General features: G+C 44.4%; 1 protein-coding gene across 1 annotated transcript; it reads left to right on the forward strand.

Moving 5' to 3' along the window:
* The first annotated feature begins 7210 nt into the window (after positions 1-7210).
* On the forward strand, positions 7211-10028 carry LOC117847107 (reticulon-like protein B11). The gene is made up of 6 exons (XM_034728267.2): positions 7211-7409; positions 7533-7713; positions 8300-8441; positions 8546-8615; positions 8722-8899; positions 9768-10028. Exons 1-5 carry the CDS (start codon positions 7361-7363, stop codon positions 8874-8876), a joined length of 597 nt encoding a protein of 198 aa, XP_034584158.1. The 5' UTR covers positions 7211-7360; the 3' UTR covers positions 8877-8899; positions 9768-10028.
* Positions 10029-12689: the final 2661 nt, after the last annotated feature.

Here is a 12689-nt window from a genome sequence, read left to right on the forward strand (position 1 = left end):
TCGCATATTTACTCATCGATCACTCGCATATTTACTCATCGATCAGAGTGTTGTTGTATGCTAAGTAGAACAGAGCGATAATTTAGGTTAGCCTTGCAAACTCTAAAGAAAAAATTACATATTCTTTGGTGCGTTACTTGTCTTTTATCTTGGTTGATCACCATTTTTTTTTGTTGGCAAAGGTCTAGCTAGAAACTCAGCGAATCGATAAGGTGGAATATGACCCATCACTTGGCGGCATGCTTCACGCATTATTCGCACGCTATTCTTCTCGATAAGAGGAAATTCGGTTCCGCGGGGCCCTCAGATTGACTAGAACAGCGGGCATCAGCGGGCCGTGGCGTTCAGATATCCAAATAAACGAAGGCCCAGGTCTTTTCTTTCACAACCCAGCTAATCCTCACGTCATTTGCGAACAACATGGAAGTGGCCCGTACAACAATCATCAGCACGAAAGTGGCGAGCACTCGAAAAGAAAGCAGCATGAAACAGACCTTGTTTCGTTTGGTCCATTGCACGATAATGGATCACGAATTTAAATAGCTTTTTTTAGGAGCTTTGGAATGAAGATTACCTAATATCTCCCACGGACCACAGCTGTGTGGATCACGCATGATGTACGAGTACGACGCGGTGGCTCAGTCAGACGGTCACCGCTGGTCGCTGGAGCACGCAGAGCTATCAAGGAAACGCATAAAACGTGAAAAAGAAAAGCAAAATAGGAAACTGGGTAAAGTAACTCATAACTAAACAATTTTTTTTGAAAGTTTGGTTAAACTCAAACTTACCAGAGCCGTGCTTTACACCAGTTCGTTTTAGCTAATTTGCAGATTGTTACGTTATGCAAGCTAAAAACAAATAGGTAATAAATAGTATCAACATACCTACAAACTAACAACATGCTTCCCCTCGTCTTGCAAATCGTAACAGTTTATAGGATGCTCCATCATTTTAACTTTATACTCTATATAGATGCACAGTAAAAACTATGTATCTAGAAAAATTAAAATAATTTATAATTTGAAACGGAGGAAGTGCTATTTACAATCAACCAGAGAAAACAAACATGGTGATGAATAGTTATTAACTCTATTGTATTGAGTTTCCCAGATAAGATGGTGCCTAAAAACACGTAAAAGAAACTTAATGGGCTAACAACTGGAATTAAGTAGACCCATATACATGAAGTACATACTACGCCCCCCTTTGATAAGGCTTCTCAAAAAGCTTCTTCACCGGCTTTTGGTGAAGCCTACCAAAGGGGCAATGTCGTACATACATCTATTGGCCTACCAGAGGGTTTGAACAGTTCTAGATATAGGGCTGGACATCGAGACGTGTCAGATATGGAGGCTACGGTGCAGGACGACGTGGTCTACGTGGAGGACAGGAACTAGTCGAGGATTAGGAAACTACTCGTAGCAATTAGAGTAGGATTCACTAGTTGAATCCGACTAGTATCTTGTAAGCAACCAACCTGTAACCCTGCCCCCGGTAATATAAGGTGAGGCAGGAACCCCTCCAAAACAAGTCAATCCAACCAACATACAGGACGTAGAGTATTACACAATCTAGCGGTCCGAACCTGTCTAAATCGTGTGTTCGAGTTCATCTTCGAGTTCCTGATCTCGGCGATCCCCACGCATAAAATACTACCTCGGGCACTCCCCTCGGTAGGTTGCAGGGTCTAAACACCGACAGCTGGCACGCCAGGTAGGGGATCTCGCTGAGAATCCACTAGCGAACTCGATGGTCCAAGTCATCATCAAGCCAATCGTCGCGTTCGAAGCAGGCGCGACGTTCGTCTTTAGCTTCTGGGTTTGCGTCGCGGACGGTACTGGAACCTTTCACCGCCACATTGCGCCGGTCCCGGGGAAGAAGCAGCACGCTATCAACCTCCAGCGTCAAGTCCTGGAGGATATCGTCGAGAAAATCAGCGAAATTTCAATTTATGACTTAGTTAGAGGCTGGGGGGATGAGTCCGAGTACAACCCGACTTCTCCCACTAGTCGGACTGGTGTTCACGAGCCGATGCTTAAGCCATCATGCAAATCAGATTACGACCCAAGTCAATTCCCATTTGGACTTCGAAACATGGGTGTTGTCTACCAAGCTACCCTGTCCAGATCACAATTCAACACGAATTTGATCGAGGACCTCGACTACTACTCGGACCCGGATGAGGAGACTTCATTATCAGGTCCACAACAAAGCCTGGTGATTATTTCAACTCCACAGGACAGATTCGTCTACTGGTCCGACATGAAGCCACCAGCTCTCGCTAGGAACGACAACTCACGCCTTATCGCCTACCTTGATACTCTCCCGTACTAGGAGGGAACTCCTCTGCCACCCATCTACGAAGAAGACGGACTCTTCGCTCTCATTATTGCACAAGAAGGCAAGGATGAAGAGCAACTAGAGAGAAATCTGCGGCATGAACATCACCCAGATGACGTCTCGCAAGATGAGCTCACCGCCAACATAGTCGGAGAAGAAACTGAAGCTCAAAGAACTCAACGATGAGCAAGGAACGCTACAAGAGCATAGCGTCGCTGCCGCCTTGCAGCTAACTTGCCAATCATGAACTTGGATCACGCGTTTGAAACAGTTCAATCGCGTCAACACCGTACTCCTCTTGCCACCATCGCATCCATTGATCTCATTACCTGGGCGTGAAAAAGCCACAAACGGCTTACGCTAAAGAGGAGAACCCAAAAAAGTGGCTTCATCGGCTTCTCCTCCTCTCCAAGCATTAGTGATCATGAAATTAACCATATTGCCATTGAGAAGCTATTTTACCAAATATTTTTTCCAAAATTGCTTCAGCTCCTCTAGAGAAGTCACTCTACCAGAGGAGCCGAAGCCAAAGTCGTTTTAGCAGGAGTCGAAACTCTACCAAACGAGGCTGTACATAGTGCTGGTGATGCTAGTTAACAGCCATGGTGATAGCTTGATGCCGAATCTCTTTGGAACCACGCGGCATAATTTAACAAGATCGAGGATACATATAATTATTTATATTTCTATAGTTTATGGATCTCGTGGAGAAACATGCTGCCATACAGTGAAGTTTTACTCCACAAGTTAAAAACTAGAACAAATTTTCAATTCATTTTCTAAGATCGATTTGAAACTCTTTTCTAGTTTACGCTTTGTATTCAGGCCACCGGCTTTGGCACGCTTCTGGACCACATGTCACTGAGACACTGACTAATCATTCGGGCCAACTTTTTTTTGTTTTTAGCCCTTTTTTCAAAAGATTCTCACAAATAGGCTCCTAGAGGAAACATTTCAGAAAATGGACCCTGAGCTTGGCGCCAGCATTAGTGGCGCTAAGCATACACACCTCAATACCAAAGTCGTTGGCACCTAGATCCTTGCGCAGGTGATGACCTGGATGCTGACATGGCGAGGCTTGGCGCCAACCAGCCTGGCGCCAAGCTAGGTTACAAAGCCACGGGAGGTTTCCTTTCTCTGTTTTGCATTGCACATTTTCCCGCTGGCCCGCCACTCCTCCCTGCCCTCCCGCCGCTCGTCCCCGCGGCTGCCCGCCTGCTCGGCGGTCCTCCCCGCGCCGACCCGCCCGCCACTACCCGTGATTTCCATTATATGGCTCAGCAACCCGTGATGACTGAAGTAGTTGGTAAATTTGAAGCTATTGGCTTAAGGGCATTTCTTGAGCATAGATGTGATTGGAATGACACCATCATTCGTCAATTCCATGCTACAATAGAGATTAATTTTGAGGAAGATAAATTGGAGTGGATGACGGGTAAAAGGAAATATGAGGCCACATTTGCTGAGTTTGTTGTTGTCAATGAGGCCACATTTGCTGAGTTTGCTACTGTCAATCAATTAAATTATGATTTCCTCACTGATGATCAAAGCTTTAATATGGTTGATGAGAATCCACTAGAGCTTGATGCCATTACTTAGTATTATGAGCCGGCTAGGACGGGTATCTCTAGAATGTATGCCAAGATCAATGGTATTAGGCATCATCGAGCTGTCATTAATAAGATTGCTAGAGTAACAATACTGCCTAAGAGTGGATATAAAGATGGTTTTGTGGGCTACCAAAGGAACTTTGTTCGCCATGTGATGGATGGTCAGAAGTTTGATGTGGTTAGGTTGATCATGGATCAAATTGCTGACAAAAAGGTCAACCTTGAGATAAATGTATACTTTTCTCCATATATCATGGCACTTATCAAAGAAAAAACTAGGTTCCGAGGTTCTTGTGAGGTGGTTCACACTCCCTTCAAGTCTTATAAGAATGATAAAGTTTTTCTTGAAAGGGATTTAACTCCTTTCCCGGATGTGGGAGGCGTTCAAGATGAGAGAGACATGAGATACATGGGAGAGGCTCCACCTCAGGGTGATGATGCTCAGGATATGCCTCCTCCTCCTCCCCCTATGCAGTCATAGTGGGTACCTCCAGCTGGTTATTTTGACCCTTACTTCGCCACCATGCAGCAGAACATGAATGAAAACTTCCAACATATGCAGCAGGGGCTCAGTTCACACCTTGAGGCATTTGGGCAGCAAATGGTGACAAACTTTCAGAATATGCAGCAGAACGTGCATCAGTAGATTGATAACCGTTTTGTGACTTTTGGGCACCATATCCACTCTACTATATATGCGTCCATCATGACTAAGCTGCAGCACGTTCAGGAGGGTCTACACAGTGATATTGAGGCCTTGGATGCTAGATTCGGTGACTTAGACATAACCGAGCAGCGTCAGCAAGTTGAGGAGCGGCAGCAAAAACTTGAGAATGACTTCAATACTTTGTCATCCAACTTCTCGAGTTTCAGTGATCATTTCTACAACATATTTTTAGCTCCGGCACCTCCCCCTAAGTTCTATCCTCACCAACCTTATTATCCTCCTCCACCAGCGCCACAGGATGACTAGCCTCTTTTCATACTTGATCGCAAAGATGGAGAAGCTTTGGAGACTTGGAGTGGTGGATGTGTTGAAGAGGAAGCTCATGTAATGGATATTTGCATTTATGTTTGCATGGACTTTGGTTTTTAATAATTCGCTTCGCACTAAAACTTAAGTGTAATTCATGTTGAAATTTGTTTATGCGTTTTATTTCTTATTTTCTTTCTTGTTCTAATATTTGTGGTAATGTGAGGCTAACTTTTTCATGGATTTCGATTATATTCTCTATTCTAGCCTCGATTTCAATTTTGTAGGGTAATCTCTGCCAAAATCTCTATATCCATGCATATGTGAAATTAATGGAATCAAAATATATTAACATATGCATGAGGGAGTTCTTCTCTACTTATTAACTTAGTTTGAGAAAGTGAAAGAAATTACAAGAAAAAGTTGTTCTAAGAGAGGTCTACCTGTACAAGGGCGGACGGTCCAGCCCTAGGTGGCGGACGGTCATCTAAACATAGGCAGAAACATGTTCTCGGGCTGAGAAATTATATCTTAAAGGCGGACGGTCCGGCCCAAGGTCGCGGACGGTCACCTAAACCTAGACAGAAACATGTTCTTGGATCGAGAAATTATATCTCAAAGGTGGATGGTCCGTCGGTGTTTCTAGCAGACAGTCCGCTTGGAGCGGACATCCGGCCCAAGGTCGCGGACGGTCACCCTAAACCTAGGTCACCTAAACCTAGACAGAAACATGTTCTCAGCCCGAGAAATTATTTCTCAAAGGCAGACGGTCCAGCCCTAGATGGCAGACGGTCCGGCCCTATGCGGCGGACTGTCCGACCCTATGCGGCGGACGGTCATCTAATCATAGACAGAAACATGTTTTTGGGCTGTTTAAAAGGCGGACAGTCCGCTTGTGTTTTATTCGGATAGTCCGCTTGGGCCAAAGGGTCCGATCCTACAACGCCCCTCTAGTCGGTACTTCCTTTTGTCATCGACCATACTTAAAGTGTATTACATGATAACACAATGAAAAGTCCAACAGTAATGGAGACTACTGTGTGCAACGAGGTCACTTTTCCTTCCCCAGGGCATCGGGATTCTCCTCAATCGCTGCTTTCGCTCAGCGTGCACGCTCAAGCTTCTTCTCCCTCTCCTCCCTGTTCGCAGCTACACGTCTCCTTTCATTCTCTTCCTTGTGCTCCTTTTCTGCAGCCTCCTCTCTCCGTCCCTTCTCCATTGTCTCCTTCTTCTCTGCCTCCCAACGCAACATTTCCTGAATCTCCTCCTTGTCTTCAAGCTTGATCTCAGTGTCGATCCACTGCTCAAAATCACAGAGCGGTGGAGGGGTCTGCAACAAATGCAGTTGTTACAAAATAAAAAAAAACATGGAATATGTCATACAACACAAATTAATTATTAGACAACATCAATTTCTCACCATCTTGTTAATGTGCCGCTGACGAAGTGTAGGCTCAAACGCAAAATTGGAACACATCCAATACCTCTGCTTATACGTGTCTTCTGCATCAGATTTGGCTACCTTGCAAGGATCGTCACAAAAGCACATGGGCACTGGAACACCACTAGGCAGAGGCAATGGGTCGAAGGCATTTCTGGTCATCTGGCCATAACTACAATTTAGTTATTTTCGTTGTAAGAACCGAAAGCAATTAACATTAAACCTACACCTAGGCTTTCCAATTCGATCCACAACAATGAACCCATAACATAACAACGTGCGTTGCTGAGGTTACCTTGGTTTCCTAGCTTTTCCACGCCTTGACATCATACGGTTGCATGAAACCCTAAGTTAAAAAATTTAACTATTATATACCGAATTGATGTGAAAAAAAAATTATGAAGGAGCGAGGATACCTTGCTCTTGAAGATCCACGGAGCAAATCAAAGTTTCCAAGGTCCCATAGGCCGATTTGTGATGTATGGTGAAATGGGGAGGTAGAAAAACCGAGAGGGAGGAGAAATAAGAGGAGGGAGGCTCGGGTAGGAAGAAGACGGGTGTGGATGTTTAAAGCTTGGCGTCAGGCTGGGTGGCGCCAAGCCTCGTCGCCATGTCAGCATCCAGGTCATCACGTGTGCAAGGATCTAGGCGCCAGCAGCTCTGGCGCTGAGACGTGTATGCTTGGCGCCACCAATGCTGGCGTCAAGCTCAGGGTCCAGTTCGAAATCCTCGAAGAACCTATCTGTGAGAATTAAAAAAAAGAAAAAAAACAAAAAAGTCGGTCATTCGGGCCGTTCGTCAATCCCGATGCAACAAGGCAAAAGCCGCGGAAGAGTTTCGGACACAGATCTCATCTCGTGTGTCGTCGTCGCCTCGCGCGTGCTCCACCACTGACCGAGCCACCAAACAAATTCCTCCCCATTTCAAATCACCCAAACCGGAGAGAGATTCCCCGTCCACGCCGTCGCCGAACCCTAGAGCCTCCGGCGATCTCGCATGGCCACCCACCCGCGATCTCTCCACGCCCTCCTCGGCGGCGGCGCAGGTACGCGCGCCCACACGCACTCTCTCCCCTCCCTCCTCGGTTCCGTAATGCCGTCTTGTTATCCCCGCGGAATTCCGCCGATCTCTGACTGCTCCTAACCCCACCTGCGGGCTCCTGCTCCAGTCGCCGACGTGCTGCTGTGGCGGCGGAGGAACGCCTCGGCGGCGGCCGTGGTGGGCGCTACGGCGGTATGGTTCGTCTTCGAGCGCGCGGGCTACAGCCTCCCCTCGGTCCTGTCCAACGCCCTGCTCCTCCTCGTCGCCATCCTCTTCTTCTGGGCCAAGTCCGCGTCGCTGCTCAACAGGTGGGTTACTCGCCTACTCGGTTAATCTGACCTGCCCGCTTCTCCCCTGTTGGAAATATATTTGAGATCTGATATGCTCCTTTGCTTTAGTTGTTGCCGTGGTGCTTAACCTCTACTGAATTAGGTCGTGATGCATTATTATTACGAAATTGGATAATTCTCCGTCAGTTGGGATGAAGTACATTACTTCCTTCTAGTAGCTCACTGCCAACATAGTGTATAGTTTAGGGATTTCAAGGATTTCATTGCATGCTGCATCATTAAGACTTATTCTGGAGCTAATCCTTAAGAGCAGTTGAATTTTAATCAAGGCTTGATCTATCTTCTAAGTTTTGGTAGTGGGAGATGAGCAATCTGCTGGAGATGCTCTTACATTTTAAATTTTAAGCAATGCAATCAGATTTCTGTATTGCCTCGAATTGACTTGTACTTCTTTTTTTGCAATGTCCCTATTTCATATTTAGCTTTTTGTTATTTTAAGTGATGTCTTGTGATCAGCAATATACAGTGTACTTCCATTGTAACTATTCTACAAATGCTGTCCATTCATAGTGATACACTAAACAAGTTTTTGGTTCCTCTGCAGGCCTCTTCCACCTCTTCCTAATCTAGAGGTTTCAGATGTGGTTGTCGAGAAAGCTGCAGATCGGGCTCTGATATGGATCAATAGGGTGCTGGCTGTTGGCCATGATATAGCCATCAAGAGAGATAGGAAAGTTTTTATACAGGTCTGCCTCTTTCTCTGAGATTCTCAGTTTCTTACACTCGCTATTGGACGTCTGTACCTAATTGTGTATGCTCTTCCTTTTTCCTGTTCTCCTTGGTGCAAAAGGTGATATTGGTTTTGTGGGTGGTTTCATACGTTGGAATGCTCTTCAACTTCCTTACACTCATTTACATTGGTGAGTTCTGCGAATTGTTGCTTCATGATTGTTTGGATCTACTGTTCTCTTGTTACAGCACAATGTGCATACTAAGCTTGTTGTTTTGGCCTTTTTTTTTTTCTAGGGATGATGCTTTCTCTGTTGGTTCCACCATTGTATGAGAAGTACCAGGATCATGTTGATGAAAAGCTCGGTGTAGCACACAGTGTACTATCAAGGCATATAGATACCATCATGACCAGGGCTGGGCAATCAGCCAAGCAGAAGAAGAACGAGTAAAAGAAATGTTTTGTTGTCTTGTGGTGAGTTTTAACATGACTTCACGTTAAATATATTACTTATTCATGGTATGAAGCAAATTCAATCGAACAGCTTGCATGTTATGTCTCGTAGTGTATTACTCATACCGTTAACATGGTTGGTATTGTGGATTGTCTTGAGCTAGATTAGTTTTTTAATAATATATATGTGTCTATTTAAGTTTCGAAGTAGCATATGGTGTTTGGTTATAAACTTATAATTTGATTGTGATAAATTTAAGGTTTCAAGTGTACATAAAAATTCAAGAAGCCAAAGGGAAAATGATGTAAAAGACAGTTGCATAATAAGAGCTTACCTTGCATTATAGGATCAACAAACATGTGCAGTGAGAGGCTACCAAGTATAGGAGGTGTAACATACTACAAAGCCTTCTTAAATCAAAATATTTTAAGTAATGATAATCCCAAGAGCTCCTGTTAGACTATTTTAATATTTTAGAGAACCATGTATGTTGGCTATAAACATGTTATGAATGGTATTGAGATCACTTTGAACTTGTTATCAATCTTGGTTTATGAGTGACACCAAATTTGAAGATGACATGTGTTCTAGCAGTACATGCACTACCTAGATGTCTTTTCGTAGAACCGACTGCACAAACTGTTATATGAACAAAGTCCAAGGGATTTCCATAGCTTGTGGCTTTTTTGGACCCAAGTCCGGCAAACTACTGCTTTTTTGGACCTAGGTTTCATTCTGATATACAACTTATGTTTTGTGACGCATCGCTACCACTGTGCTAGTTGTTTTTTAGTTTTTCCCAGCAAAAGTGCATTTGCTGGAGTTTAAGTTGTAAGTGTTCCCGATAATTGCTAATTCTCATATTAATTATTAATTTTGTCTTGTCAGGAACATCTCCGGTTGTCTAGTGGAGTTGACTGTGGAGGCATGGAGTTGTGATCTTCAGTATGCTGATCTGAGGCTTTGATGTGCGCTGTTTTCGATCTGAGATATGAGATGACTTGTGTATTTTTCTTTTCATACATGAGGTTTACTGTGGGCGCATATCTTACTGGCAATGATATTGGGATATTGCAACTCGTACATACAAGAATGCGGGCTGCTTGCGCAGTTAATCATACGATCTTGCTGTCACTGATTTCAATTTTAGACCGTCTCTGAGTAACTTGTGGAGCTTATTCTATGCCCAACTGCCTGTAGCTCATTTTCTGAACTAATAAGAAACACTCCATGTTAGAATATGATGCCCCTCGTTATGCGCAGCAGCTATCAAATCTAGAAAGGATATTGCGAGTACGAAGCTTGCACGTATCAAGAACAACGTAGATGAATCTTGTAGAAATCATAGATGACGGCGTTGAGGCAACCACGATAATGTAGATGAATCTTGTAGAAATCCTAGATGACGGCGTTGAGGCAACCACGATAAGATAATAGGATTTTAATGATCTAGACCGCAATTTTTTAAGCACAACTCTAAAAGAGTACAAGTGCTCTTTTAAGACCCTACAATTCTTGCCCTATACAAGAATTTAGTGCTATAGAACTGTCTAGCCTATCCTTCTTGAGCTCCTAATTGCCTCTCACAAGTCTTGGATGAGACCTTAGTGTTTGCCTTTAGCTTGATTGATTCCTAGAGGCTCCATCCCTTGTTTATATAGTCCCTCCAAGATCCTCATACATGCAAATAGGAGTCCTACACCTAGTAGGATTCAACGCTCAAGTCCTAGTAAAACTACAAGTCCTAATAGCACACCCCTATTGAGTCCTGATCCGAGTAGGATTTGAGTCACCATACAACAATCCCCACCTTGACTCTAATCCTTTGAAGTCATCGTGCTCCTCCAAGAATTTGCTCCACATCAGCTTCTTTTTTCATTTTTATACTCCCACCACAGGAGTGCCCCACCACAGGGGCTCATCCACATCACCGCAATGTGTATGTTAGTGTCCCGACTGGAGCGCCTGGATCTTCACCTGAGAGCTCCTTCCTTGTGTAGTTTGGTTAACCACACCGTCCTTTCCTACCGCCCTCCATGCCATAGGTTTGTACCACCTTCGAGCTCCACCTGCTCGTCGGTACTGCATGGTCGGTCCCACCATGTCTTCCTCATTGCAATAGATCGCAGCTTCGCCTCTACGACTGTTAGCTTTGGCAACAGCCTTTGCAGCCTTGCACTTGATCGCAAATGAGATTTGAGTACCGGTCGTTGACGAGACGACTTCCTTCTCCTGATGAGGATTTTTACCAAATCTCCCAATGGTTGCACCGCATTTAAGATTTCCTATCACTCGGTATCCTTCATGAATCCACATACTTTTCATGATTAGTAACTCGCATGACTCCACCTTGAAGCGATAAGCCACAACCTTGGAGTTCTAGCGACCTCACGGATATTAGATTCTTTTTCAAACCCGGGATATACCGAACTCCCGTCAGTGCGCAATGTGTTCCATTATGTATCTCCAATGTAACTGTTCCCACCTTAGTGACTGCATACTCCTTGCAATATGCCAAGTGAGCAATTCCATTCGCCGAGCGTAGAGATTCTTCGTCAAACATCTCCCTCGCCAAACATATGGAAGCAACTCCCCGCATCTAATATCCATTCATGAGTAGTATCTGGTTGACTGACAATAAGTACATCACTTTCATCCTCACTTGCCACTAAGCATACTCCTCGCATAGTCTTCAAATTTGGACAATCTTTTATCATGTGACCCTCTTTGTCACAAAGATAGCATGTACGACTGCCCTTGCTCTTACCTTTCTTCTTCCCATGATTCTTGACTTTGCTTGTTCCTCCTGAAACAATCAATGCTTGATCACCCGAGGATGAAGATTCTTGTGGCTTCTTCAAGGACTTCACCTCGAGTAGGTATGCAACTATCGCGTTGAAGTTGAGAGTGATTTTCTCGATGAGAATACTCATCACCAATTGCTCCCACGATGACTGTAAGGATGAAACCAGTATGACGATCTTATCGTTCTCCTCAATATTCTCATCCACACTAATCAGCTCTGTGACAAGTTTGTTGAAGATATTCAGATGGTCGATGAATCGTGCGCCTTCTTCCATGCGCAACCTGAATAGTTGACGCTTCAGCACCCACTGATTTGTCAGCGACTTTGCCATATACAAGTTTTCTAAACTCTTCCGTAATTTCTTCGATGAATTCTCCTTGATTATTGAGTACTTTACCTCATTGGAGAGACATAGTCGAATTGTACTGACAGTCTTCCGCTCCATCACCTTCCATTCTTCAGCAGTTGTGCTCTCTGGTTTGTTTCCCTCAAGAGCATCAATCAATCCTTATTGGACAAGCACATCTGTCACCACGCACTGCCACATGCTGAAATTCCCTTTGCCATCAAATTTCTCTACTTGATTCCACATCCCTGTCATTGTCTTGATTTCGTGCTTCCTAGCACTTCCGACCTTCTCGCAAAATCAAATCAATCCTACCTTGGCTCTGATACCACTTGTGAGAATCTGATACCCCTCGTTATGCGCAGTAGCCCCCGGATCTAGAAAGGATATTGCGAGTACGACACAAACTTGCACCGTATCAAGAACAACGTAGATGAATATCGTAGAAACCCTAGATGACGGCGTTGAGGCAACCACGGAGAAAATAGGATTTTGACGAAGCCGACCAAAAATTTTTTAAGCACAACTCTAAAAGAGTACAAGTGATTGTGGCGCCCTCACAAGAATCTAGTGCTATAGAACTATCTAGCTTATCCCTCTTGAGCGCTCCTAATTGTCTCTCACAAACCTTGGATGAGACCTTGGTGTTTGACTATAG

The sequence above is a fragment of the Setaria viridis genome, chromosome 3 (genome assembly GCF_005286985.2).
Source record: "Setaria viridis chromosome 3, Setaria_viridis_v4.0, whole genome shotgun sequence".
NCBI lineage: Eukaryota > Viridiplantae > Streptophyta > Magnoliopsida > Poales > Poaceae > Setaria > Setaria viridis.